At 45.9% G+C, this 24,571-nt stretch overlaps 1 protein-coding gene across 2 annotated transcripts in view; it reads left to right on the top strand.

Moving 5' to 3' along the window:
- DOK7 (docking protein 7) overlaps positions 1-24,571 on the top strand; it is a 47,461-nt gene that overhangs the window by 1,848 nt on the left and 21,042 nt on the right. For both annotated transcript variants that reach the window (XM_019479141.2, XM_006262643.4), the window contains exons 3-4: positions 1,294-1,524; positions 7,645-7,845. In XM_019479141.2, the coding sequence (XP_019334686.1) occupies positions 1,294-1,524; positions 7,645-7,845 (432 nt within the window). The remainder of the gene's footprint in view (positions 1-1,293; positions 1,525-7,644; positions 7,846-24,571) is intronic.

Here is a 24,571-nt window from a genome sequence, read left to right on the forward strand (position 1 = left end):
TCATCTGCATCCCAACTTCTTGAACCCAAATTTGAAACCTTGATTCTTCCAAACCCTGCATATTGTTACTCTGTGAAACTTATTCTACTTTCAAATGGAATTTATTATAGCAAAATTGAGCGTTTTTGTCTAAAATCAGCGTGCTGTTCCTTTAAGTGTCTTGGGGCTATGCAATGTGTGTCTAAAAAAGCACCCTTAAACTTTGTATTTGCAGCTGTTTCTGGTAACAGGTGCAATATTACAATCCAGCATGTCTGCAAAGTTTCCCTTTAATTAACGTACAGTGCATTTTTCAGTTGTTTTTCACCTCTTTGGAGGGGTGCCCATGCTTTGCCCAAATGTGAGCCATATTGGCAGCTTGCCAGGCCTCGGAGTGCCCCACCTAACATTCATCAAATGGAACACGGGCAGCTGCCTTGTCTGTAGCTTGGGACTAGGTGTGAGCAATGGAAGTTACAGGGGAAAAGTCTTGGCTTGAGCTTTTTGCATTTATTTCCCTCTGTACGGAGCACAACAGGGTGAGAAGGGGAGCTGCAGCCTGTGTGGAACTGGTGTCCTTGCTGTATCAAAGAAGGATACAACCCGTGGTGCTTTTCCTTATTGATCTGGATAGCTGTGAAAAGCTTGCCTCCAGCGCACCCCTCATGCTGTGATAGTTTCATCGCTTTGCCTAGTTATGAAGCAATAAATAAACTTTAGGAATGGGTTAAAAAAATGGCGACTGCGACTGAATAGAGAGCAAATAAAGGTGCACAGCACATAATGATTACGCAGTAATATACCCTGCGGAATATTTTACGAGGTGACCTGAGCTGAGACCAACAGCCTTTCTGGCAATATAGTCCATTCACCATTTAATAGTTGAGTAATCTGGGAACTACTATAAGAAGTTCATTCAGGTTCGCTGCCTTCTACAGGAAGAGGATTTGACAATACTGCTAACTCTAGCCTTCCTGAAGTAAAAGCTTACATTACAGTAATGCCAACTGGAAACATTCAAAAATCACAAGTCAAGCCCCCCAAATTATCAGGTTGTCTCACAAATGATTAGATTTTGAAAGCAAATGACCAGTTTGGAGATCTTTTTAATTGCCTTCTTATTTCTGAGCCTGTAAGTTAGACTTGAGATATATCGTCAAGCTTTCTTTATTTAAACAGGTGTTAGAAATGTACCTTAAAAAGGTGAGCTCAGACTGCAACCATGCTGTTGCCAAAAGCATTAACTGTTGAAGCTGAGTCCTGAGAATTATAGCTGTTCTGCTTCATGTTTTCTGACAATGTTGCTTCTTTCAGATTGCTTACTCATGTTGGTGTACAAGGATAAATCTGAGAGAGTGAAAGGGCATAAGGAGAGGAGTAGTGTGACCTTGGAGGACATCTGTGGCCTGGATCCTGGGCTCTCCTATGAGGGCTTGAATCACACACTTGCCATCATCTGTCTGTCTCAAGTTGTGATGCTGGGATTTGAAAACAAGGAAACTATGTATGCGTGGGATGTCCGGATCCGCTACAGTTTGGGAGAAGGTAAACTTTGTCTTCTACTTTTTTTTCCCCTCTTGGAAAAACCAAACTAAATCAGAGCTGACATACAAAAATCTGGGTACAGTTCAGGAGAAGATTATTGCTGGTCCCAGAGTAAAAAGACCTTTTCCACAAGACCCAGATTAGGTGCCACGGGCAGTAGGTCATATGGGTGATACTGTATACTAGGAGTGTCTCACTAGTAGGTACATATTAGTACTGGCAGTTGGGTTTTACTGTTACATTTGGGTCAGATAGTGAAAGCATCGGTTAAAAGGCCAGAGTTTTATTCCTACCCTTTCAAGTAGCTGTGAGAGTTATAAATTACTTGTGTCATTAGTTTTTGGATTTATTATGAGTCCATGGGCTCAGAGAGGTCAAGAACTCTAAAAGGCAGAGCCATGATTAGAATTTGAGAGTGGCTAAATTAGTTACACTTGATCTTTCCTTGTGACAAGGAGACAGACTAGTTGAATTCTTGAGGTCCCTTTTATCCCTGGTTTCTAAGGTTTTAGCTCCCAGTTCCCTGTCCAGTCTGTAGAGTGTGCTGCTCTGGTAACATCTGCTCTTGTATCCATATAATAGCAAAATCCCACAGAAAAGATACCATTCTTGGAAATACCTTTTCCTCTTAACTTCTAGGTGTCCTTAATTTTCTGTTCTGTGATTCTAACTTGTGTTGTTGTGACCAAAAAGTAGTAATAGTGTTCTCATAGAGATAATCCAGAGTATTTGGATTTTAGTATATTGCAAAGTTTAGGATGACAGACATTTATTATTGCTGATGATCATGATGATAGTAATCTATTTATATATAATGTATCTGTTAATGGTAATGGGCTTTTGCTAAACACAGTATAAATAGAAATGCAGCCCTTTCCTGAGAAACTTTGAGGATAGGTGAAAATAAGATTTAAGCACAATAAGAGACCTTTAGGAAAGTGCAGTCAGCAGAGTTTGGTAGGTTTCTTGATATGACTCTACTGCAGTGATTTTCAGTCAGGGTGCTGTAGTATCTTGGGGTGCCTTGAGATCCTTTTAGGGGTGCTGTGGGATGCTATGCAATATTAGCATTGTTAGGTGAGCAAACATGATTCACAAGTTGTACCCAGGGATTTCAAATAGGAATCAGTAGGTTCAAAACATTCTGCCCTGTTGTGGTCCTTCTGAGTTCTCTGCAACAGAAGAATTGCTGTATTATTTTTCTGTTGTTACAAACCGAGTGAAAAATAAGAGCTGGCATTTTCAATGGGGTATCTTGACTCTAAAAAGCTTAACAACCACTGTTTTAACTGATATAAAAGAGAAAAAGATACTGGAAGGTGGGGAAAATGAGAAGGGATAGAGGCAATTCGCACTAAATCTTGGCAGTCTTCTTGAAGTTAGGGAGATTCCGGGCTGAGAGGGAAGAAGAACGAAGGTCAAGGGCTTGAGGCAGTTACAGTGTATTGGGAGGTAGATATTGGATGTGATTTAGGGATGAGAAGTGGCACTATTGTGCAAGGATGGAGGTGGGCAGTAAATTTAAAATAGAGAGAGCTGGTTTTCTTTAGTAGGAGCCGGTACAACATGGTTCATGGGCTAGATAATAGAGCTGGGCAAGAGTCAAGCAGAGCAGAGACAGTGGAATTAAGGAAATCAGTTATAAATTTGAGGGGGCTGAGAGATGAGAATGTGAGCAACAGGACAGTGATAACAGGACCTCGATGGACTGGAGCTCATAGGATGAGCTGAGGTTAGAAAATAAATTTGTAGAATTAAGAGAAATTGGGAATCCTAAAGGGAGTGCACTAAGTAACAGAGCAAAAAAAATTATCAAGGCTCACATTTGCGAGAGCCCGGCAGGACAAATTCTGCTGAGGGGAAACCAGCACGGGTTTGTAGCAGGCAGATCGTGCCTGACCAATCTAGTCTCTTTTTATGACCAGGTTACGAAACGCCTGGACACAGGAGGAGGGGTGGATGTCGTATACTTAGACTTCAGGAAGGCCTTCGATACGGTATCCCACCCCATACTGGTGAACAAGTTAAGAGGCTGTGACTTGGATGACTACACAGTCTGGTGGGTGGTGAATTGGCTAGAGGGTCGCACCCAGAAAGTCGTGGTGGATGGGTCGGTTTCGACCTGGAAGGGTGTGGGCAGTGGGGTCCCGCAGGGTTCGGTCCTTGGACCGATACTCTTTAATGTCTTCATCAGCGACTTGGACGAGGGAGTGAAATGTACTCTGTCCAAGTCTGCAGATGACACAAAGCTATGGGGAGAAGTGGACACGCCGGAGGGCAGGGAACAGCTGCAGGCAGACCTGGACAGGTTGGACAAGTGGGCAGAAAACAACAGAATGCCGTTCAACAAGGAAAATTCAAAGTGCTGCACCTAGGGAGGAAAAATGTCCAGCACACCTACAGCCTAGGGAATGACCTGCTTGGTGGAATGGAAGTGGAAAGGGGTCTTGGAGTCCTAGTGGACTCCAAGATGAACATGAGTCGGCAGTGTGACGAAGCCATCAGAAAAGCTAATGGCACTTTATCGTGCATCAGCAGATGCATGACGAACAGAACCAAGGAGGTGATACTTCCCCTCTATCGGGCGCTGGTCAGACCGCAGTTGGAGTACTGCGTGCAATTCTGGGCGCCGCAATTCAAGAGGGATGCAGATAACCTGGAGAGGGTCCAGAGAAGGGCCACTCGTATGGTCAAGGGCCTGCAGACCAAGCCCTACGAGGAGAGACTAGAGAAACTGGACCTTTTCAGCCTCCACAAGAGAAGTTTGAGAGGCGACCTTGTGGCTGCCTGTAAGTTCATCACGGGGGCATAGAAGGGAATTGGTGAGTATTTATTCACCAAGGCGCCCCCAGGGGTTACAAGAAATAATGGCCACAAGCTAGCAGAGAGCAGATTTAGATTGGACATTAGGAAGAACTTCTTCACAGTTCAAGTGGCCAGGGTCTGGAATGGGCTCCCAAGGGAGGTGGTCCTCTCCCCTACCCTGGGGGTCTTCAAGAGGAGGTTAGATAAGCATCTAGATGGGGTCATCTAGACCCAGCACTCTTTCCTGCATATGCAGGGGGTCGGACTCGATGATCTATTGAGGTCCCTTCCGACCCTAACATCTATGAATCTATAAGAGCAAGTTCGATGGTTTTGTGCAGAGTAGGAGTGAAGCCTTGGGAAACCCATTGAAAACATTACAGTTCAATATGGAAACTGCTGCTTTCTGTGGTTAAATTGTACTGTACCAAAAAGTTTGACTCCAGGTCTGAAATTCTCCCAGATTTGGAGGTGTATAGATCCAGGGTTGTTGGTATAGGGGTGGAACACTAGTTGCTGATCTTTGGTTTATGCAATTGTGGCATGACCAGTTATTGGCTTTCACCATTTACACCATATTTGGTGGAAGAATAGCTCTCCCAAACTTAAAGTCTTGTAGCTTACCAGTAAAATACCTCCCAGTACAACTCCTGCGATGAGTGTTCAAAGATTTAAGGGTTGAGCAAGGGATTTCCTGTAATAAGGATTTAATTAAGGATTTGTTTTGGGAGCATTAGTAGATTTTTATTGGAAAGTGGGGCGAACAATTGCATATTAGAGATAGAACATCACATGAATATAAACTTGCTCCCCAGCATTATTAGAGTCAGGGCTGTAAGAAGAGCTGTAGCGAGATCTATCCCTGGCCCCTCATGCATTTCTCTTGTATGACTTCGTGGCTAATTCTGATAGAACCTTAGAAAGTTACCAAATGCAGATCACGGGTGAGGAATTGACTTGTAGCTAGAGGGTCGTTTGTCTAAGAATACAGCAGAGCTTTTGGATGAGAAGCAAGAGTCAGGCCTAGTATAAGCTCATGGCATTTGGCAGATGAGAAAACCAAGTTGAGAAGAAGGAAAGAATTTTCATAAGAAGGAGAGTTAGCAGAGTTAAAGGAAGTAAGTGCCTATTTGTATCTGAACAGAGAGCGCTAAGGAACTGAGTAGTTTTTGTAGTTCTTGAGTACAAGTGAAGGCTTGAGAAATATGCTGAAATGTTAGAGTTCAGGTAGAGAAAATGCTACTTTTTATGCTTACACTGTAGCTGGGCCTGCACCAAGAATTTGTCTTTAATTGATGTACTTCTGAATTGTGATTCAGTGCTGGGGCAGTATTGCTTGTGTAGCTAAGTTGGACTAGTCCAGGGGTTGGTAATATTTTTGGGCCAAGTGCCAAAAATCCTGCATCTTGGACTTTAAAGATGTTGGTGCACCAGTGACGGATGGCAGGGGAACTGCAACAGGCCCAATCCTTGCCAGGGAAGGGGCAGTCTCTGCCCCTTTCCTGCTGTGCTTGCTGAAGTGCATGTGCCGCTACTGCCAGCAATGAGCTGGGCCAGGGCTCTGGACCCCTGCCAGCTCTGAGCAGCCCAGACTCTGGGCAGGCCCGTCATGGAGACCGGGCTGCTCACAGCAGGCAGCTGCAAGCGGCTGCACCAGGGACCCCTGGCCCAGCTCATTGCTAGCAGTGGCTGCGTACGTGCCTTGGGGAGCAGGGTGGGGAAGGGGCCAGGGGAAGCACAACAAACCCCAACTAACCTGGAGCTTCCAGCCACCTGCTTTTGCCCCTCGCAACCTGAAGTGCCATTTCACTGATCTGGGTGCAGCTCCCAGGCTGTGCATGTGGTGAGGACAAGTCCTGAGGCATGGAGATGATACAGCCCCGAGGCCACCCAGGTGGGCTGTCAAGGGGGGCCAGTCTTTCTGCCAGGGCTGCAGCTGGTAGGGGGCAGCATCCGCAGCTGCCTCTGCCTTCTGCTGTGGGGGATCCTGGGCTGCACTGCTCGCGCCCTGTCTTGCTCACCAGTGCTGCAGCCCCATGAGCCTCAATGTGATGACGTGTAGCTCCATGTAACATGCTACACTCCTTGCAGGCACCTAACTCTTCCAGCTCCATGTTGCCCACATCTGCATGTGCTTCTGCACAGCCCCATTCCAGCTGTGTGCGCCAACGTGTATGCATAGATACCACTACCAAGGAGCCTGGCCAGGGCTCCAGAACCCTGTGCAGCTGTTTGCATGCTTCTGGCTGCCTGCCACAGCTAGCCTGGGTTCTGGGTAGCTGCAGTAGGTAGCCAGGAGGCTGCAAACAGCTGTACTGGGCTCTAGCGCCCCAGCCAAGCTCCGTGGTGGTGGTAGCTGTACACACGCCTTGGGGTGCACAGATAGACAGGGGTCAGGGTTGCTCTGCCCCAGTTCCCTTCCTAGCTCTGTGCCCTGTGGTGCACACGCAACTGCTGCCACCACAGAGCCCAGCACAACTATTTGTAGCCTCCCAGTTGCCTGCCACAGCTAGCCCAGGCTCTGGGCAGCTGCTGCCTGCTGGGGAGCCCAGGCTGCTTGCATCAGGGCTGGCAGCCTCCTGGCCACCTGCTGCAAGCAGCCCAGGCTCCATGTCTGGTGTTAGCTGCCTACAACCCAGGCTGGCTGTGGTATGCCGAGCATAATGGCCTCATGTGCCATTCTCTGGCAGGTGTGCTGGGGGTTGCTGGCTCCTGGACTAGTCCTTGAGCAACTCATTCATGGCTGCCATTTCAGAACTATATGGGCATCAACAAAAACCATAGGGGAAAAAAGTGCTCTGAGTTCTTTATCGGATAATGATGGATCTAAACGACCTAGTTGCTATGGCATGATCTATACTAGAGATGCTCACCCTCTGGCCTGTGGGCCAAGTGCAGCCCATAGACCCATGGCATCTGGTCTGTGGGGCTCTCTATGGGTTGGGAAATTTGGTGGCATGGGAGCAGTGGCAAGCTATACTGCCATCCTCCCTTATTGTCAAATTCCCAAGCACTATGGGACTGGGCCATGTCTCCTTCCCCCGTGGGGCCTGATTGGGGCTGGGCCACTCCCCAACCCCCCACATGCCCAGATCAGACCCTGTCTTGCTACCTCAAGCACTAGATTGGGCCCTCTGGCTGGATCCGCCTCACTGAACTGAGCACCTTCCATCTGGTCCAACAGTGAAAAAGACTGGGCGCAACTGGTTTATATAGAAGAAGTAAATACAGAGATTTTTGTTACAGACATCCTTGCCTACTTCTGTTTGCTCCAGTAATTAATCATTTTTTTTCTGGGTTTTTTTCCCTTAATAGTTCATAGGTTTCATGTTTCTGTAGCCCCTGGAACTAAACTGGAGAGTGGACCTGCTACCCTACACTTCTGCAATGACATTCTAGTCCTTGTAAAAGACGTTCCACCCACAGTCATGGGACAGTGGAAACTCTCAGACCTTCGCCGATATGGAGCTGTTCCTAACGGATTCATCTTTGAAGGGGGCACCAGGTGTGGCTTTTGTAAGTACATTTTCTTCACTTAAAAGTTCCAGGCTTTTTATCAATCTGTTTTACAGATAGATAAATGCTGGTCTGGTCAGCGTGTCTGTCATGGACCTGATTCTGAAGCACTTGTTCCATGTGAGCAGTTGTACTGATTTCAGTGAGCCTTTTGTGAGTCAGATCCTGGAGGCTTCAGCACTATTATTGAGACAAAAACAGTATTGCTGAGGTGCATGCTGTGTGAACATTGCTGGATGCCTTTTTTGGAAGATCTGCTTCAGTCTGACAGGAGTTATGGATCGCTCTAAATGGGTTCTATGGGAGGTCGGAACAGATGATTTGGTGGTCTCTTTTGGCCTTAACACAGAAGGATGATTAAACTATTTTCAGTTGTGCTGTGGAAGAAGAGAATTGTGTGGAGACCAATAAGATGTAATAAGAGTCAAGGCTCTGTTGTGTAAGGATCTGTGCAAACACTCACAATATATATTGTATTTTCTCACATATAAGCTGCGCTTTTTCCTGAAAACTGTCTAGGGATAATAGGACTGTATATTATATACAAGGAAAAGAGATGTATAGGCTCTGGAAATATGGCAGAGTGGTGGGGAAGTGGAGCAGTGGCGGTGTCACCAGATGTCTGGACCCGTGGGGAGTTTCCATCCCCAGCTGCATACCAAATTGGGTTGGTACGTGGGGTTGGTATGGAGCTAGACACAGTGCACTGAATCTTACATGGCCCTGGTGTGCAAGGTGTACCTTGCATAGAGGCTCTGGAGCCACATACTGGGTCAGACCCAGTGTGTCAAGTCCGGGACTGCATGCTGGCTCTGGAACCACATGCTAGGTCTGACTCTATGTGCTGGGTCCGGGTCTGTGCGCTGAGCCTGGGACCACGAGTTGGCTCTAGAGCCATGCACCAGGGCAAACTCTGAGAGTTACCCCAGTGCGCACACAGTTCCAGGTTCGGCATGCAGCCCTAGAGGCAGCAAATTGAGTCAGATCCCACATGGAGCTCAAGAGCTAGTGCGCATGGTCCCAGGCAGCGCATGGGGTTGGAGCTCCAGAGCCAGCATGAAGGGTTGGACTCAGCACAAAGCCCTGGATCTGGTGGTCCCAGGCAGCGCATGGGGTTGGAGCTCCAGAGCCAGCATGAAGGGTTGGACTCAGCACAAAGCCCTGGATCTGGTGTGTTAGGTTAGTCTGTGGGCCCAACCACCATGCAGAGCTGGCAGCAGTCTCAGGAGCAGGCTCGGCTCCCTTGCTGCTGCCACTAACCTCGATCAAAGATATTTTGTTTCTTCAGGCTCACCTTCCAAATTGAGGTGCATCCCATAATTGGGGGTGTGCTATATATGAAAAAATATAGTACCCAGAAATAGTTTACCATGTGATGAAAAGGAGTGGAACTTTACTGTATGTTCACTGCTTTCCTTGCATGCTCTTCCCTTACAGTAAGTGGAAACCAGACTTCAATAACTTTGCTCTCCGTGAAAGATGGTTAGTTATTGTGGCATGATTTCCATTTACTATGGAGTAAAAGCATGCGGAGCAGCTGACTGGGGCAAAGGCCATCCTCCTTTTATTCAGCAGTAAGTTGGCAGTGTGGCCATACCCTAAGCTATACCCTGAGTTATAATTGCTGCTGTAAAGAGTTTTCAGTCTAATTTGAGATGAGACAAAATGAGTGCATGAAACCAAAGAAGGAAACGGGAAGTGACTACATTTTAATGGGAATAAGGTTTTACAGTTACATTCTTTAGGGGTTTTTTTACTACAGTTGATTGCTTCTAAGAGTATCAGAAGGTCTCTCTGAGACGAGGCTCAGCGTATCCTTATTTTATTAGATGAATTTGTAATGTAAATTTGTGCTATCAAACCTAGCAATTGATAGAAAGTGAGGCTGTGAAGGGATAGGCAGGGGGCAGAGGTGGCAAAGAGACAGCATAAGCAGGGGGCAAGCTGCTTGACCTTCCCATACCACCTGCTTCCCCACTGCTTATCCCCTCTGCAGTGGTGGGAGGGATGAATTAAAGACAACCCTTCAATAATTTGATTCTATATATAGAATATTACAACAAATTTATAGGTTTTCCATATGTTGAATCTAATCACTGGGGGGAGGGGTGTCATCTTAAATTCGGGGTCATCTTACAGTCAAGTAAACGTAATAGATTAAATCCAGCATTGATTTGCATCATCATATGTTTCTTATAGGAGAAAGTGCAACTTCTTTTGTTTGAATATTCACGTAGTACTGGGGCTCTCTGTAAGATAAGAACTGTTGTGAAAAGAACTGTGTAAACTCTTGATAAAGTTTACAAGTAGTTCAATGATGCTTTGCCTACAGTATTTTCTATAGATTTTTATGCAGGCACTAGAAGGGCAGATATTTATTTTCCTTCCTTACTAATGGGGGCTTTAAATGTTGGTTTGATGAGCAAATTCTTGGGTTTTCAGAAGTGGGGAGAGGAGAGGCTTTTGAGAGGGGGAAGCAGAAGCTGGGGGGAAGTGGGAGAGCAGAGACTGGGGAGGGAGTTCAGGAGAGCTGGTTGTATTTCAAAGAAACCTTACTGAAACCTTACTGAAACACAGGAACAAACCGTCCCGATGTGTGGAAGAATAGCAAATATGGCAAGCCCTCAATGGTGAAAAAACAGGTTGGGAACTGTTTAGAAAAGCTGGATGTGTACAACTCCATGGGGCTGCATGCAGTATACCTGAGGGTGCTGAGGAAGTTGGCCAATATGATTGCAGAGCCACCTTATCTTTGAAAACTTGTGGGGTGATTGGGGGAGGTCCTGGATGACTGGAAAAGGGCAAATATAGTGCCCATCTTTAAGAAGGGGAAAAAGGAGGATCCAAGGAACTACAGACTAGTGAGCTTCACCTCAGTCCCTGGACAAATCATGGAGTAGATCCTCAAAGAATTCATTTCTGAGCACTTGGATGAGAAGGTCCATGGGGTCAGATGCAATACACCTGATGGTGCTGAGGGCACTGGCCAATATGATTGCAGAGTGGATTCAACAAGGGCAAGTCATGCCTGACCAACCTGATTGTCTTCTGTGATGAGATGACTGGTTCTATGGGTGTGGGGAAAGCAGTGGATGGGATACACATTAACTTTAGCAAGGCTTTTGATACTGTCTCCCACAGCATTCTTGCAAGCAAGCTGCGGAAGTATGGGTTGGATGAATGGACTGTAAGGTGAACAGAAAGCTGGCTGGATTGTGGGTCATAATCAATGGCTCAATGTCTAGTTGACAGCCACTATCAAGTGGAGTGCCCCAGGGGTCGGTCCTGGGGCCGGTTTTATTCAATATCTTTATTAATGATCAGGAATATGGGGTGGATTGCACCCTCTGCTAGTTTGCAGATGACACCAAGCTGGGGATAGGTAGACCGGAGAGTAGGCCTAGGATTCAGAATGACCTAGACAAATTGGAGGATTGGCCAAAAGAAATCTCATGATGTTTAATAAGGACAAGTGCAAAGTCCTGTGCTTAGGACGGAACAATCCCATGCACCAGTATAGGCTGGAGGCTGATTGGCTGGACAGCAGCTCTGCAAAAAAGGACCTGGAGGTTACTGTGGACAGTAAACTGGATATGAGTCAGCAGTGTGCCCTTGTTGTCAGGAAGGCTAATGGCATATGGGGCTGCATTGGTAGGAGCATTGCCAGCAGATCGAGGGAAGTAATTATTCCCCTCTATTCAGCAGTGGTGAGGCCACATCCGTGGTACTGTGTCCAGTTTTGGGCCCCCCACTATAGGAGGGATGTGGACAAGTTGGAGAGAGTCCAGCAGAAGGCAACAAAAATGGTTAGGGGGGCTGGGGCATGTGACTTAGGAGGAGAGGTTGAAGGAACTGGGTTGATATAGTCTGTGGAAGAGAAGACTGAGAGGAGATTTGATAGCAGCCTTTAACTACCTGAAAGGTGGTTCCAAAGAAGATGGAGCTGAACTGTTCTCAGTGGTGGCAGATGACAGAACAAGGAGCAATGGTCTGGTCTCAACTTGCAGCAAGGGAGGTTTAGGTTGGATATTAGGAAAAACTTTCTCACTAGGAGGGTGGTGAAGCCCTGGAACAGGTTTCCTAGAGAGGTGGTGGAATCTCCATCCTTTAAGCTTTTTAAGGCCTGGCTCAACAAAGCCTTTGCTGGGATGATCTAGTTGGGGATGGTCCTGTTTTGAGCAGGGGGTAGGACTAGATGACCTCCTGAGGTCCCTTCCAACCCTCATTTTCTATGATTCTAATATTTGACGTTAAACATCAAGCTATGCCGAAGTAGGGAAAGAATAAGAACAGCAAGGGCATCTTTACACGTGCTCCAGGGTGGGGAGAGGGGCGCTTTAATTGGAGTGGCTTGGGAGCCAGTGTAATTAAAATGCCTGCAGCATCTCGTGTATTCAGCATCCCATGCTGTAAAATTAACTAAAGCTTGTTCCATGACCTTTAGTTGAAGTGCCCCCTGCCACCATTTTGAAGGAAGTGTACATGAACTAAGTACATATTAAGGAAGTATATATAAACATAGAATGGTGGTACAGGGACAAAGTCATGAAGCAAAACCAAAAAATGATTTACGGTGGACAGGAGATCTTAGAGATAATAAGAAGGGGTTTCTTAGAAAAGAAAGACCAGGAAAATGGTAGATGCACCGCTCAGCAGAGAAGGTGAGCAGTTAAGCAAGATACAAAGAAGATGGAGCTGGTCATGTACTTAGTTGTTTCAGTTACACAAAGAAAATAAATTATATTGAGCTTCCTTAGCAAAATAATATAGATGAAGAAGGAGTTCAAGTCATAATAACTAGCGTGTGCACCAGGGACATTTTGACACAATTGGCTGAATTTAAGCCAGCAGGGCTTTCTGGACTCCCTCCCCCTGTCTGGGAGCTGAATGTACTAAGTGAAGAAATCTTAAAGCCACTGGCAATACATGGAGTCATGGGTGACAGACAAGGCTAACAGAGTAACGATCTTTAAAAAGAAGGGGAAAAGAATTACCTGGGAAATTATAAACCAGTTGGCTTGACTTCGGTATTTAGGGATTACTAAAGGAAATGATAAAATATTCAATTTTAACATATGTGGAAGACGAACAGGTGATCTCTTGTCACCCAGTATGGATTTGTTTAGGAACAAATCTTGTCAAACTTGATTACCTTTTTTGGTAGCTAGGGGAATGTTATGGACATAATAGACGTTGACTTCAGTAAAGTTTTAACTCAGTCCCATGTGCCATGCTGACAAATAAGCTGGGGAAATGTGTACTAGATAGAATTACCTTTAGGTAGTAGATACATAGTTGATTGAATAACTGCAAGAAAAAAATAACTATTAATGGACTGATGTCAGACTAGCAGAAAGTCCTTGTGTGGGATTTCACAGGCATTTCCTTAAGGTCCACTGCTGTTTTGCATTTTTGTTAATGTCTTGAAAGCCGGAATAGAGAGCAAACCAATCACATCTGCAGACAGCACAGAATTGGGAGGGACTGCAGATACTTTAAAGCAGGGGTGGGCAAATACGGCCCGCAGGCCACATCCAGCCTGTGAGGCCATTCTATTTGGCCTGTGGGGCCCCTAAAAAATTTAGAAAATTAATATTTCTCTGCCCTTGGTTCCTGTAAAAAAAAATGACAGGAATCAAGGGCAGTAGGACCTAGGGGAAGTCCCTGCGGGCTCCCACAACAGCAAGGCTCCCCTGCCCCCCCCAGCCAGAAGCTGCAGCGGGGGCTTCTGGGCTGGGACTATGCAGCTGCCCTGTGCCGGAACCTCAGGTAAGGGGGAAGGGGTGGGGAAGGGCAGTGGAGGACCCTGGGCAGGGAAGGAGCCCGGGGCAAAGTGGCCTGGGGAAAAGCTGAGTGCTGGGGGGGGGAAGCGGCCCTCCCCCCGCCCCGTGCCCAGCACCCCTCACTGCAGCTTCTCACAGCCCGCCTGGGGCTGCCTGTGCCTGCTCCGGACAGCCCCGCATAGGCTGTGAGCGGCTGCAGTAGGGAATGCTGGCCATAGGGCGGCGGAGGGGCCGCGTTTCCCCCCTCCGTGCTCAGCATTTCCCCGGGTTCCTTCCCTGCTCCTTCGCGGCACGGAGGAAAGTGGCCCTTCCTCACCCTGTGGCTGGTGCTCCCTGCTGCAGCCGCTCGCAGCCCACGTAGGGAGCAGGCACAGGCAGCCCCAGGTGGGCTGCGAGTGGCTGCAGCGTGGGGCGCTGGGCACGGGGCGAGTGAGGGGCCACTTCCTCCCCCCCTCCGTGCTCAGCACCACCTTGTAACCCAGCCCCACTACCAGCCTAGGCCCCACGTGGCTCTGGGCTCGCCCACTGGGGCTGCCCATGGCGACAGCAGCTGCGACCCCCCTGCTTGCGTGCCGTGACTTGCCACCACTGACTCTGTGCTGCCCAGCATTTGAGCTCCGGGTGGGCAGCAGCAGCCAACACTGCCCAGCAAGGCATGCAGGGGAGCCACAGCTGCTGCTGCTGCGTGCAGCCCCCACGGGCGAGCCTGGGGCCGGTGCAGACCCCAGGCTGGCAGCAGGGCCAGGTTACGAAAGCAACCTCTCACTTACCCTGTGGCCGGTGCCCTGCACTGCAGCCGCTTGCAGCCCACATGGAGCTGCCTGTGCCTGCTCAGGGCAGCCCCACGTGGGCTGCGAGTGCCTGCAGCAGGGAGCGCTGGCTACGGGACAGGCGAGGGGCCGCTTTTCCCTGTGCTCGGCACCAGGTTCTTCCCTACCGGTGAGCAGGGGGTTGGGGCTGTGCACTTTCCCCCACCTTTACTGTGGGGCTGGGGGGCACTGGAAGTAAGTGGGCGGGGAGCCAGCGGGAGCACGGGGCCTGCACCGGTGTCCTAGGGCCAGTGCAAGTGGGCCCAGAGCAGGGTGGCAGGAGCATGGGGTCCCAGCTGGCAGGGCTCTATGGAGCCAGGCCGGCTCCCGTCTCTCCCTGCTGGTGCAGCCCAGCCTGGCTCCACAGACCCCTGCCAGCCTGTGCCCTGTTTTGGGCCCCACTGGTGCTGGCCCTGGGACATGGGACCAATGTCCCAATGTCTTGGGACCAAAGACATTGGGACATTGGTCCCAAGATAATGACCGGGGGCGGGGCACCTGTCAGGGGGCGGGGCTACCCATGCAGCTCTTGACAGCCTGCCAAAACTGGGTAAGCGGCTCTCTGCCCAAAATAATTGCCTGCCACTGCTTTAAAGGGTAGAATTAAACCTCAGAAGTGCCCTTATAAATTGGAGAACTGGGAAATAGACCACAAACTGAAGTTTAACAGAGACAAATGTGAAGTATTATATGTACAGGAAAAAGCTCAAAGTGCAAATATAGAATCAAGAATAACGATCTAGGCAGGATTACTGCCAAAGGGATATGAAGATTATGATGGATCACATACTCAATAGGAGCCTAGGTACTGTGTTTTTTTAAAAAAAGAAGGCATATGAAATTTTGTTTTATGGCAAGTGAAGCATTGTACACAAAGCATGGAAAGAAAAAAGCAGGAGTCCAGTTTGGTGGAGTGCCTTTTAAAACATATGTAAAGGAACTGGAGAGGATTCAGAGGAAAATGACAAAGGTAAGAAAGCGGTTAGAATGAAAGCTATATGAAGAAAGTTGAAGGAACTGGGCAGGTTTACTTCTATGAGAGAATGGGAGGACATAAACATTTTCAAAATACACTGTACCTGAATGTACTTGAAATCAAGGCTGACATAAAAGAAAGTGGACATACATTCCTGTGCCTTGCTTTCCAAACCATAGGAACAGTAGAACAGTGGAACCAAGTCACGTGGGGAAGTTGTGGAATATCCTGCACTGGATATTTTCAAGAAGATTTTGGATTGGCATTTATCTTAGATGGTTTAGGAATAGTGCATTCTTCATCTGGGTAGGGGTTTAGATTAGATGATTTGTGAAGTTCCTTCCAACCAGTGTTTGACAGATTTGAAAAATGGAAATATATTGGACCTCAAAATTATCATATTTATCACAATGATTCTATGAAAATGTAGGAATACAAATGTAATTATTTTATCCTTCATGTCTGATCACTTTTCTATAAATTGCAAATACTTTGATCACCGTCTAGAACTTTAGTACCTCAGTCAAATACCACCATGGAATCGCACTGTCCTCTGCTACTACATTCGCCTTCTGAAGTATAACTGAATATGTACCTTCAAGTGCATTCATGCATATGAGAGAGGGCGTACAGACTACATAAAATCATTTAATCACCACTGAAAGATAGTTATTCTTTCAAATGTTAGTGCTCTTTGGATCTTCCTGAATTATCTTGCTTTGGAGATAATTGATTGTACATCATGCCCTCTGTCAGGTCCTCAGTACAGCTTTTGAATCATGGCGGCACTCCCCTACTCTTGGAGCACTCTGATTGGCTGTTTCCAAATAAAGTGTTATGGACAAACAAACACACAGACTTAGGCTTTTATAATATTAGGGGCAGGCAATTATTTCGGGTGGAGGGCTGCTTACCCAGTTTTGACAAGCATGGGTAGCCCCTTGACAGGTGCCCCACCCCCTGGTCACTATCTTGAGACCACTGTCTTGGGACCAGTGTCCCAGGGCCAGCACTGGTGGGGCCCAAAGTGGGGCAGAGGCTGGCAGGGGTCTGTGGAGCTGGCCTGGGCTGCACCAGCAGGGAGAGAGGCGAGCTGGCTCGGCTCCATAGAGCCCCTGCCTGTTGGGACCCCATGCTTCTGCCACCCTGCTCTAGGCCCCGCCGGCACTGGCCTCAGGACACTGGTGCAAGCCCTGTGCTCCTGCTGGCTCCCTCACCTGCTCACTCGCAGTGCCCTGCCAGTGCTGCGGTACAGGTGGGGGGCAGCGTGCAGCACTGATTCCCCTGCTCGCTCGCAGGGAAGCAGCTGGTGCTGAGCATGGGTAAAAGCGGTCCCTTGCTCACCCCGTGGTCGGTGCTCTCTGCTGTAGGTGCTTTCAGCCCACATGGTGCTGTCCTGAGCAGGCATAGGCAGCTGCACGTGGGCTGCAAGCGGCTGCAGTGTGGGGCACCAGCTATGGGGCGGGCGAGGGTCTGCTTTTCCCCGCGCTCAGCACCAGCTTGTAACCCACCCTGCTACAAGCCTGGGCCCTACGCTGGCTCCGGGCTTGCTCTTCAGGGCTGCACATGGCGGCAGAAGCTGTGGCCCCCTTGCTTGCCACGGTGGGCAGTGTTTGCTGCTGCTGCCCTCCTGGAGCTTGCGCGCTGAGCAGCCCACAGGCGGAGGTGGGAAGCACTGCCCAGCTCGGCAAGTGGGGGGGCCACAGCTGCCGCCGCTGCGTGCAGCCCCGCTGGGCAAGCCCGGAGCCAGCGCGGAGCTCAGGCTGGCAGAGGGGGCAGGTTAGAAGCTGGTGCTGAGTGTGGGGCGGGGAAAAGCCCCTCACCTGCCCCATGACCAGCACCCCACTCTACAGCCGCTCGCAGGAGGCACAGGTAGCTCCAGGCGGGCTGTGAATGGCTGCAGTGTGGGGCGCCGGCCATGGGGTGGGCAAGGGGCTGCTTTTCCTGCTCTCAGATTTTTCCTGGGCTCATTCCCTGACCGGGGTCCTCCCCTGCCCTCTGCCCAACCCTTACCTGAGTTTCCAGCTGGGGCAGGCATGTGATCCCAGGCCAGAACCCTGGGCTGGGGCTTCTGGCTGGGGGAGGGCGGGGCTGGGGGGGCCCTGCTGTTGTGGCCCACCGGGGCTTCCCCTGGGTCCTACTGCCCCTGGCTCCTGTCATTTTTAACAGGAACCAAAGGCAAATAAATATTAATGTTCTAAATTTTTTAGGGGCCTTGCGGGCCGCATCTGGCCCGCAGGCCATATTTTGCCCACCCCTGGCCTACATTCACTTATATAGTCACATGTTTCAATATTATTTAATCAGTACTTTTTGTATTAAACATATCTGTTGTTCCTCTCAATTAGCCTCTCCAAATCTTGACTTTAATACTTCTGTCCAGTTTAGCTGCTCTGATTTGCAGGAATCTTTGCAGTCATGGTAGGATTTGTCCATACAGGGGCTGCTACAAATTGAACCAGAAACTGACTATTCACAATCAAAGTAGTTAGCTGTAGAAGAGTGAGGGGTTAATGTGCGTTTCACTAGTGCCCAGCCCTCACACCAAATACCTTCATTTATTTACAAGCATTCCATAGCTCTTAAGAAAAAGCAATCTAAACATTAAACATTCTGGAAATGTCATATGGTACAGCAAGCACTACTATATGATCCCCTCACCTGATACTGTTGTGTTCACCTGGCGTTATCTTTGCCTCCTTGCTTTGATTCTGTAATAGAAATTGATGCATTTTTTTGATTATATCTGGTGTATTAATGATCTGTAGCTATGATTTGGAAAGGGATATAGTCTTAGGGTACATTTATCTGATAGTTTAACATATTTTCTCAAAATACAGTGTGATATTGGAGGAAAAGGGGTGCACTTGGTAGCTGTGTTGGTCTGAGACAAAAAGACATAAAAAACTAGAACTCTTGGTTCCAAAATGATACCTTTTATTAGACCAACTGGAAAATGGCAAGAAAATTGTCTTTTTCTGCAAGGAAAGGGACATTTTCAAGAATAGAACTGGAACAACTGATATGGTTGATACTACAAGAAGTACTGATTAAATGATATTGAAACATGTGACCATATAAGTGAACATAGACCTTATAAGCTTAGTCATTTTTACATAATTAATTATCTTGCATAGTGGTAGGGTTTTGAGGGTTTTTTTAGTGAGTAATGTTGAAGTGTATGTTAGTATTGTAGTGAGAATATATAGGACTTGTTCAGACATTTTTTAGCAATCAGGGGGTGATCATCAGGATACTAGACTATATAGATTATATATACTTTTTTTTTATTCAGTAATACATAGGAGCTATCTCATTCACATTATTTACTGCATTTTGAAAAGCAGAATATAAATTAAGAAAACATTTAAAAAAATCAGGGTATTTATTAGCTATACTATAGTCTGAGTTTATAGATGTATATGAATGTACAGTATGTTGTCTGTACGTTGACATGTCATAATGCATATGTTATGTGCAGTTTCCATATTTACTGAACATGTTAGAAAATAATAGAAATACTATAAGACAAAACTAGAAGAACACAGTTATCTTTTATTTTTATATTTAAATATAAGGTTTATGTGCTTGTATTTTGGAGTTTCTGCTTTATGTTCAGCTAATATATAGGAACTGTGGACTGGAGGGGGAACTCCTCGGTCACTGAGTCCAGTATCCTGTGGTTTCAGGCAGCCATGTCATACAGTACTTTAAAAAAAAAAATCAAACTATGTGCTGAAAGTATTTAGGGTTCTTGCCCTCAGTATTCCTACAGGAAAGCTGTTAAGAACCTCACTGCCCTGTGGTTGGGAACCTTTTAATTTTCAGCTTAGATTTATTAATGGTCAGTTTATACATATTTGTGCTTGTGCCAATGTTGTCCTTTAGCTTAAATAGTTCTTCTCCCTCTCCTATGTGTATCCCTGACAATGTCTTTATAGATAGCAATTATATCTCCTCTCAACCTTTATTTTGCTAGGTAAAATAAGCCTACCTCTTTAGTCTTTTCTTGCAAGATAGATTGCATGAAATATTGTCATTCTAGTAGCACTTTTCTGCACCTGAATTCATCTTTAGTGGAACAGTTGACTGGAATTATGTACAATATTCCAGATAAGTCTCACCAGTATCTTGAACAATAACATTATTTTTATATTAACTCTAGAAACACCTCTCCCATTATGTTGTATTGCTTGGTTTCTTTAACTTCTACGGTTAAGATGTGCAACTTGCAGCAAACGATAAACACTACAAAAAAGCAAAAATGTGTACATTCAGGTTTCACAAAAAACCTACCTAAGTAAAGAAAAAATCATATTGCTGTAATAAACTATTAGAAATATATAAAAAAAATGTAAAAGGATGTCTAAAGTAAGGAGATGAAAATGCACTCCTGTCTAAAAAGGGTCTTCAGAACAAAGTTCAAATTTGCACTCATTTGATGTATACACACACATTCGCTTTTTGATAGCTAAGCCGGCTTAACCTTTTAAAGTTGACTTAACTGTCGGAACGTACGCACATATGTGGAGCAGAGTCGACTTAAATGTGGTACAAGATTACACACCTCTGAGGTGTATTACCTTGAGTCTCATTAGTTAACTTGACTTGGCTCACAAGATGGCTGCCACTGTGTCAAGGAGCTGTTCATGTGTACACTCCAACGTGGCTTAGCTTAAATCAATTTAGTTAAGTCAATTTAAATTGCCTTATTATAAGTCGACTTAACGTGTGTGTTACACACCCATTAGTTTCCTGATTCAAACAGCACTTAAGTGCTGTCATGTAGGTTTACTTAAGCATATAGTTAGTTTCATGTGTTTAAGTGCTATCTTGAACAGGGATCCTTTTTTTATAATCAGAACCTAAGTAAAATGCTACTCTGATTAATCATGGAAAAGGTGATGGGACAGAAGTAAGCATCTTTTCATATATACTTAATTCATTCTCCTTTCCCTCATCATTCCATTTCTCTTTCTGCCCATGTAGTGGCAAGTCTGGGCTTGTTTCTCCTGTTAAGTAATTACCTAGGGTAACTTTATGGAACAAAACATTTCTTTATAAAAAGCATAGATTGATAGTCTACATTCAAATATTTTGTCTGCCTTCTAAAATCCTGTATTAGGTAGAATATTGGGAAGTATGATTGTTGTCTGCGTTTAATTTCTTTATAACATCCTAAGTGGTATACAGTGTGGTGTCTTTTAGTATATTCTTTGTCTTGTTTTAATTCATCACTTTTCTCCCAAGCTAAAGTTCTGACTGGAGAGGAAGACTAACTGTATTTTTTGACAGACTCTATACAAATGCATTTGTTGTTGGATGGGTGTAGGTTGTAGCCGTGTTGGTCTAAGGACATAGGCAGACAAGGTTCTTTGGGTGAATCTGATATCTTTTATTAGACCAACCCAAATAGTTGGAGGATAGTTATTAAGCAAGCTTTCGGGTTCAAAAACCCTTCGTCAGGCTAAGGAAGTTTCAGCACTTGGTGCGTGCTCTTCCTGGATGGAATGAAAAGTAAAGAAGCCAGGGGCTGGGCTGGGGAGTCAGTTGTCAGGCAGATTATATTGTTGTTGGATGGAATTGATAGTTGTGTGGCTAGGGAACTAGGTTGATTTTTACATGAGAAGTGAATTAATTTTTTATCATTACTGTAGAAGAGTCATATAAGGCCTGAATACTTCCACAGACACTTTGTGTCTTACCTGTTCAAAATATTTTCCCTTACAGGTATGTTATGAGGATAAATTAATATATGCAAGGTAGTCATAAACTATGACGGCCAAAAATGAACATAAGAGTGAATGCACTTTAATAAATATTATTGATTCAGAATGTAGTTTGAATACAGCTGGCTTAGCACAACTAAACTGTCAACATGATTAATAAGGATTTATGAACCTTGTTCAGCTAGGTAGGAAAACATCTGAGACGATGCTGTTGTTACAGATTTTAAATCAAAAGCATTTTTATGTGAGTAGCTGATTGTTTCTGAAACTGAAAAAAATGTTCCTTTCTCAATTTCTTTTTCTGTTACCCTGAATGGCACAAGTAATCTTTAGCGCTAGAGACTGGAGAGAAAGTAGATTGCTCACAGGGTCTGTAATGACTGGAATGAGAAGCCTGTAGATTGCCTGTAGGTTCATGTGATAGCGAGGTCAGTACCAACCAAAATTGAGTGTTTGCAGGAAGATTCTTGGCCTAGAGAGCTGTGTTAGAATACTTATAAGTGCAAAAATACCCACTCAAATTCAGCATGGGATCAAGATCTCTTACATTCATGTATTTCAGCCCACAACTGGGAAAAGATTCTTGAGTCTTTGCAGTTGCCCCTACCTTCTCTGCCAGTATCTCCATTCTGAGGAAGCAGCCCCTTGAACTCCAGGCTACTAGACTGAGGAGTAGCTGACAGCAGCATCAGTTGTGCTTGTCATGGTCTCTCTGTTGTTTTGAGGAAAGGGAGAGCAGGAAAATTTTGTGTCTGCTACCAGAAGACTCTTTAGTGGGTGACTCAGAGTGACCCATGTAACCAGAAGAGCTCACCAGCATGTGCAAGTCACAGGGCCTCATGAAGTTGTTTGGTAAGAAGGTGAGTGTTGAGGCCTGGTCTGTGCTTAGAGTTTCTGTTTTCTGTGGATCCCAACTTGCAGGGATTATTCTACTACCAGCTTTTGCAAATGCCCTATACACAGCAGGCTCTGGAGTTTTCACATACACTTGGTGCAATATGGGAACAAGCTGACTAGCTGTTTTTAATGGACACGTGTTCACGTCAGGATTGGCACTAATGGGAGCCCCAGTTGGCAGTTTCAGCAGGGAGGCAAAGGCCTGACTGAGCCACGTGGGCTGAGTATCATGTCACCTCTGCAGGGGGTCCTTCAAGGTCGGGATTAAAGCAGACTGTTGGAACAGTCTGAAAAACTTGCATGAGTATAATGCAAGTACAATGCAAGTGCAGCGAAGTACAATTCTGTAGCTACAGGACTTCAGTCCCCATGGTTGTCTAAGTGGCTCCTTTCCCAGATAAGTTTACCAAACACTTTACTAACTTTCCCTTTTATGCAGACAGGCAGAAAGTCTTGCTTATTCTGGAGTGTTCATGTAAGTTATTTCCTGGTGCGATGCATTTTGATGGTGGGTTTATGGAGCAACTTTTGTTGGGAATGGGGAGGGTTGTACACAGGTTTAAAAAAAGCCCAGGCACAGTTCAGTAAGACACATGCAGTTTTGCAAGTTTGGTAATTTTAACATTTGGGGGACTGATTGTACATTACCTTACTGCCAACTGTCACTAACTCCTGGCTTAATGTTTCAGTCTTATGTGATTGGTTGCAGCCTGCTTTTCACTTCGTCCCTTATCCATGGAGAGAGAGCTCTTCAATCTAGTAAACAGCTGCATGGTATTACAGTGATGCATACCACATATTCCTTAGCTTCCAAATGCTTGTGCTGTGAACTGTGTTCCAACACATGACTGGGATGTATAAATTTCTAGTAGCAGAGAACTTCTCAATTAGAGATATAGCACACTCTAGAAAGAAAGAGGTTTGCAAATGCATGGACTGTATTCAGTGTTTAGAAACAGTATTCCAGAAATCTGCATATACATTCATTCATCCTGTAACATTTTACCAGACTCATAGCTGCTGTTTTTCCTATTGGTAAAGTAAGAGAAAGGATATTATGGCAATGGGCTTGATCAAGTCAGATTTAGATCAAATTTCAGAAAAATAGCTTGCTATCTCTAAGAACAGTGTGGCAGTGGAACAGTGGAAGCTATGTGCTCTGCTTCATTGAAGGCTTCCATGCAGAGACTGGAGAGTCATATATATGATGAGATGGTTTAGGAATAGTGAATCCTGCATCTATGTGGACAGTTGGTTTTAATGACCCTGGAGTTCTCTTTGAATCCTGTGTTTCAATGGTTGCAGTCACCTCTTATGAGAGGTGGTCAGATATTTTCATTATGGGGCACATAAAGGAGAAATTTCACTTTACAGCTGCAGGAGTTGCCTTTCTGTTTACTCTGTGTGGGTGTGCTGCTATTAATGTGACTTCACTGAGGATGGCTGAATACACCCAGTTCGTTGCTTTTAATTTCAACAGTCACAAGGTTCATTTAGCAACTGTTGTAACAAAGCACTTGGAAGGTCAAGCAGGCAACTGATTTTTTAAAGAAAGCTTTAAGTTGCTGTATCTAATTTTACATAATTTGATTGAAATTCACCTATCTTCAGAAAGCCATCCACGTCAGGGTGCCCTGTGCATGCCTTTGTGGCATCACAGGGCATTTTGTGGGCACAGTTTTCAGAAAGAATCCAGAACAAACCCTGTTTATGCAGGGGAGGAGGCATTGTACTTACCTGCCTTACAAGGAACAGTGCTGGAAAGACTGACAGGGTAAGCTTGGTAGGACAGAGGCCGCTCTTCCACCCCCAACAGTGGGAATCATATCTGCATAGTAGACTTCAGATACTCATACTCTTGGGCACAAACCAACACTTTAATATGCCCATTTATGTTGCTTTTTGATGGCTTTACTCAAGACCCTTTACAATGGGGCATTAGTATTTTTCAGCATAATGTGATCAGAATGTTTTAGTCTCTTTAGATTGACTCTGATGCTTGAGTCTCCATGTCTGTACATGCAGCCAAAGAGAATGCAACAGGCTTGCTTGCAGGAATAAGACAAATAATAAAATATCATTGTTGCCCCAAGGAGAGTAGTTTTGATTTTGGATTGCCTTTGCTGCTCTAACCTGTGTATAAACATTTATGTTACTGAAACATAGGTTAGAGTATTAGTAGTTTTCTAACCTGAGTCATGACTAAGGTCTTTGGGGCTTTGTCTCTGCTAGAAGGTTTTTGGTCATATGGCTGTGGAGATGCTAATTTAGATTTGGGCTGTTTTGGCCCTTACATGAGTGCAGGGTTTGTTAGAGTAGGCAAAGAGTATTCTTGCCCTCTGAATCGCACCAGCCTTGCACAAATCAGGATAGCATGCAGAGGGAGAATGCCCCCTGCTCCCTAAAGCAAGGGTGTCAGACTTATCTGTTCCCGTGGGCTGGATGGAGTGCAGTGGGGCCAGTCCACAGACTGGATCAGGCCCACAGACCTCTCTCCCCCAACCCAGATAGTGCTGCACATGTCACCTGCTC

The sequence above is a fragment of the Alligator mississippiensis genome, chromosome 2 (genome assembly GCF_030867095.1).
Source record: "Alligator mississippiensis isolate rAllMis1 chromosome 2, rAllMis1, whole genome shotgun sequence".
Taxonomy (NCBI): Eukaryota; Metazoa; Chordata; order Crocodylia; family Alligatoridae; genus Alligator; species Alligator mississippiensis.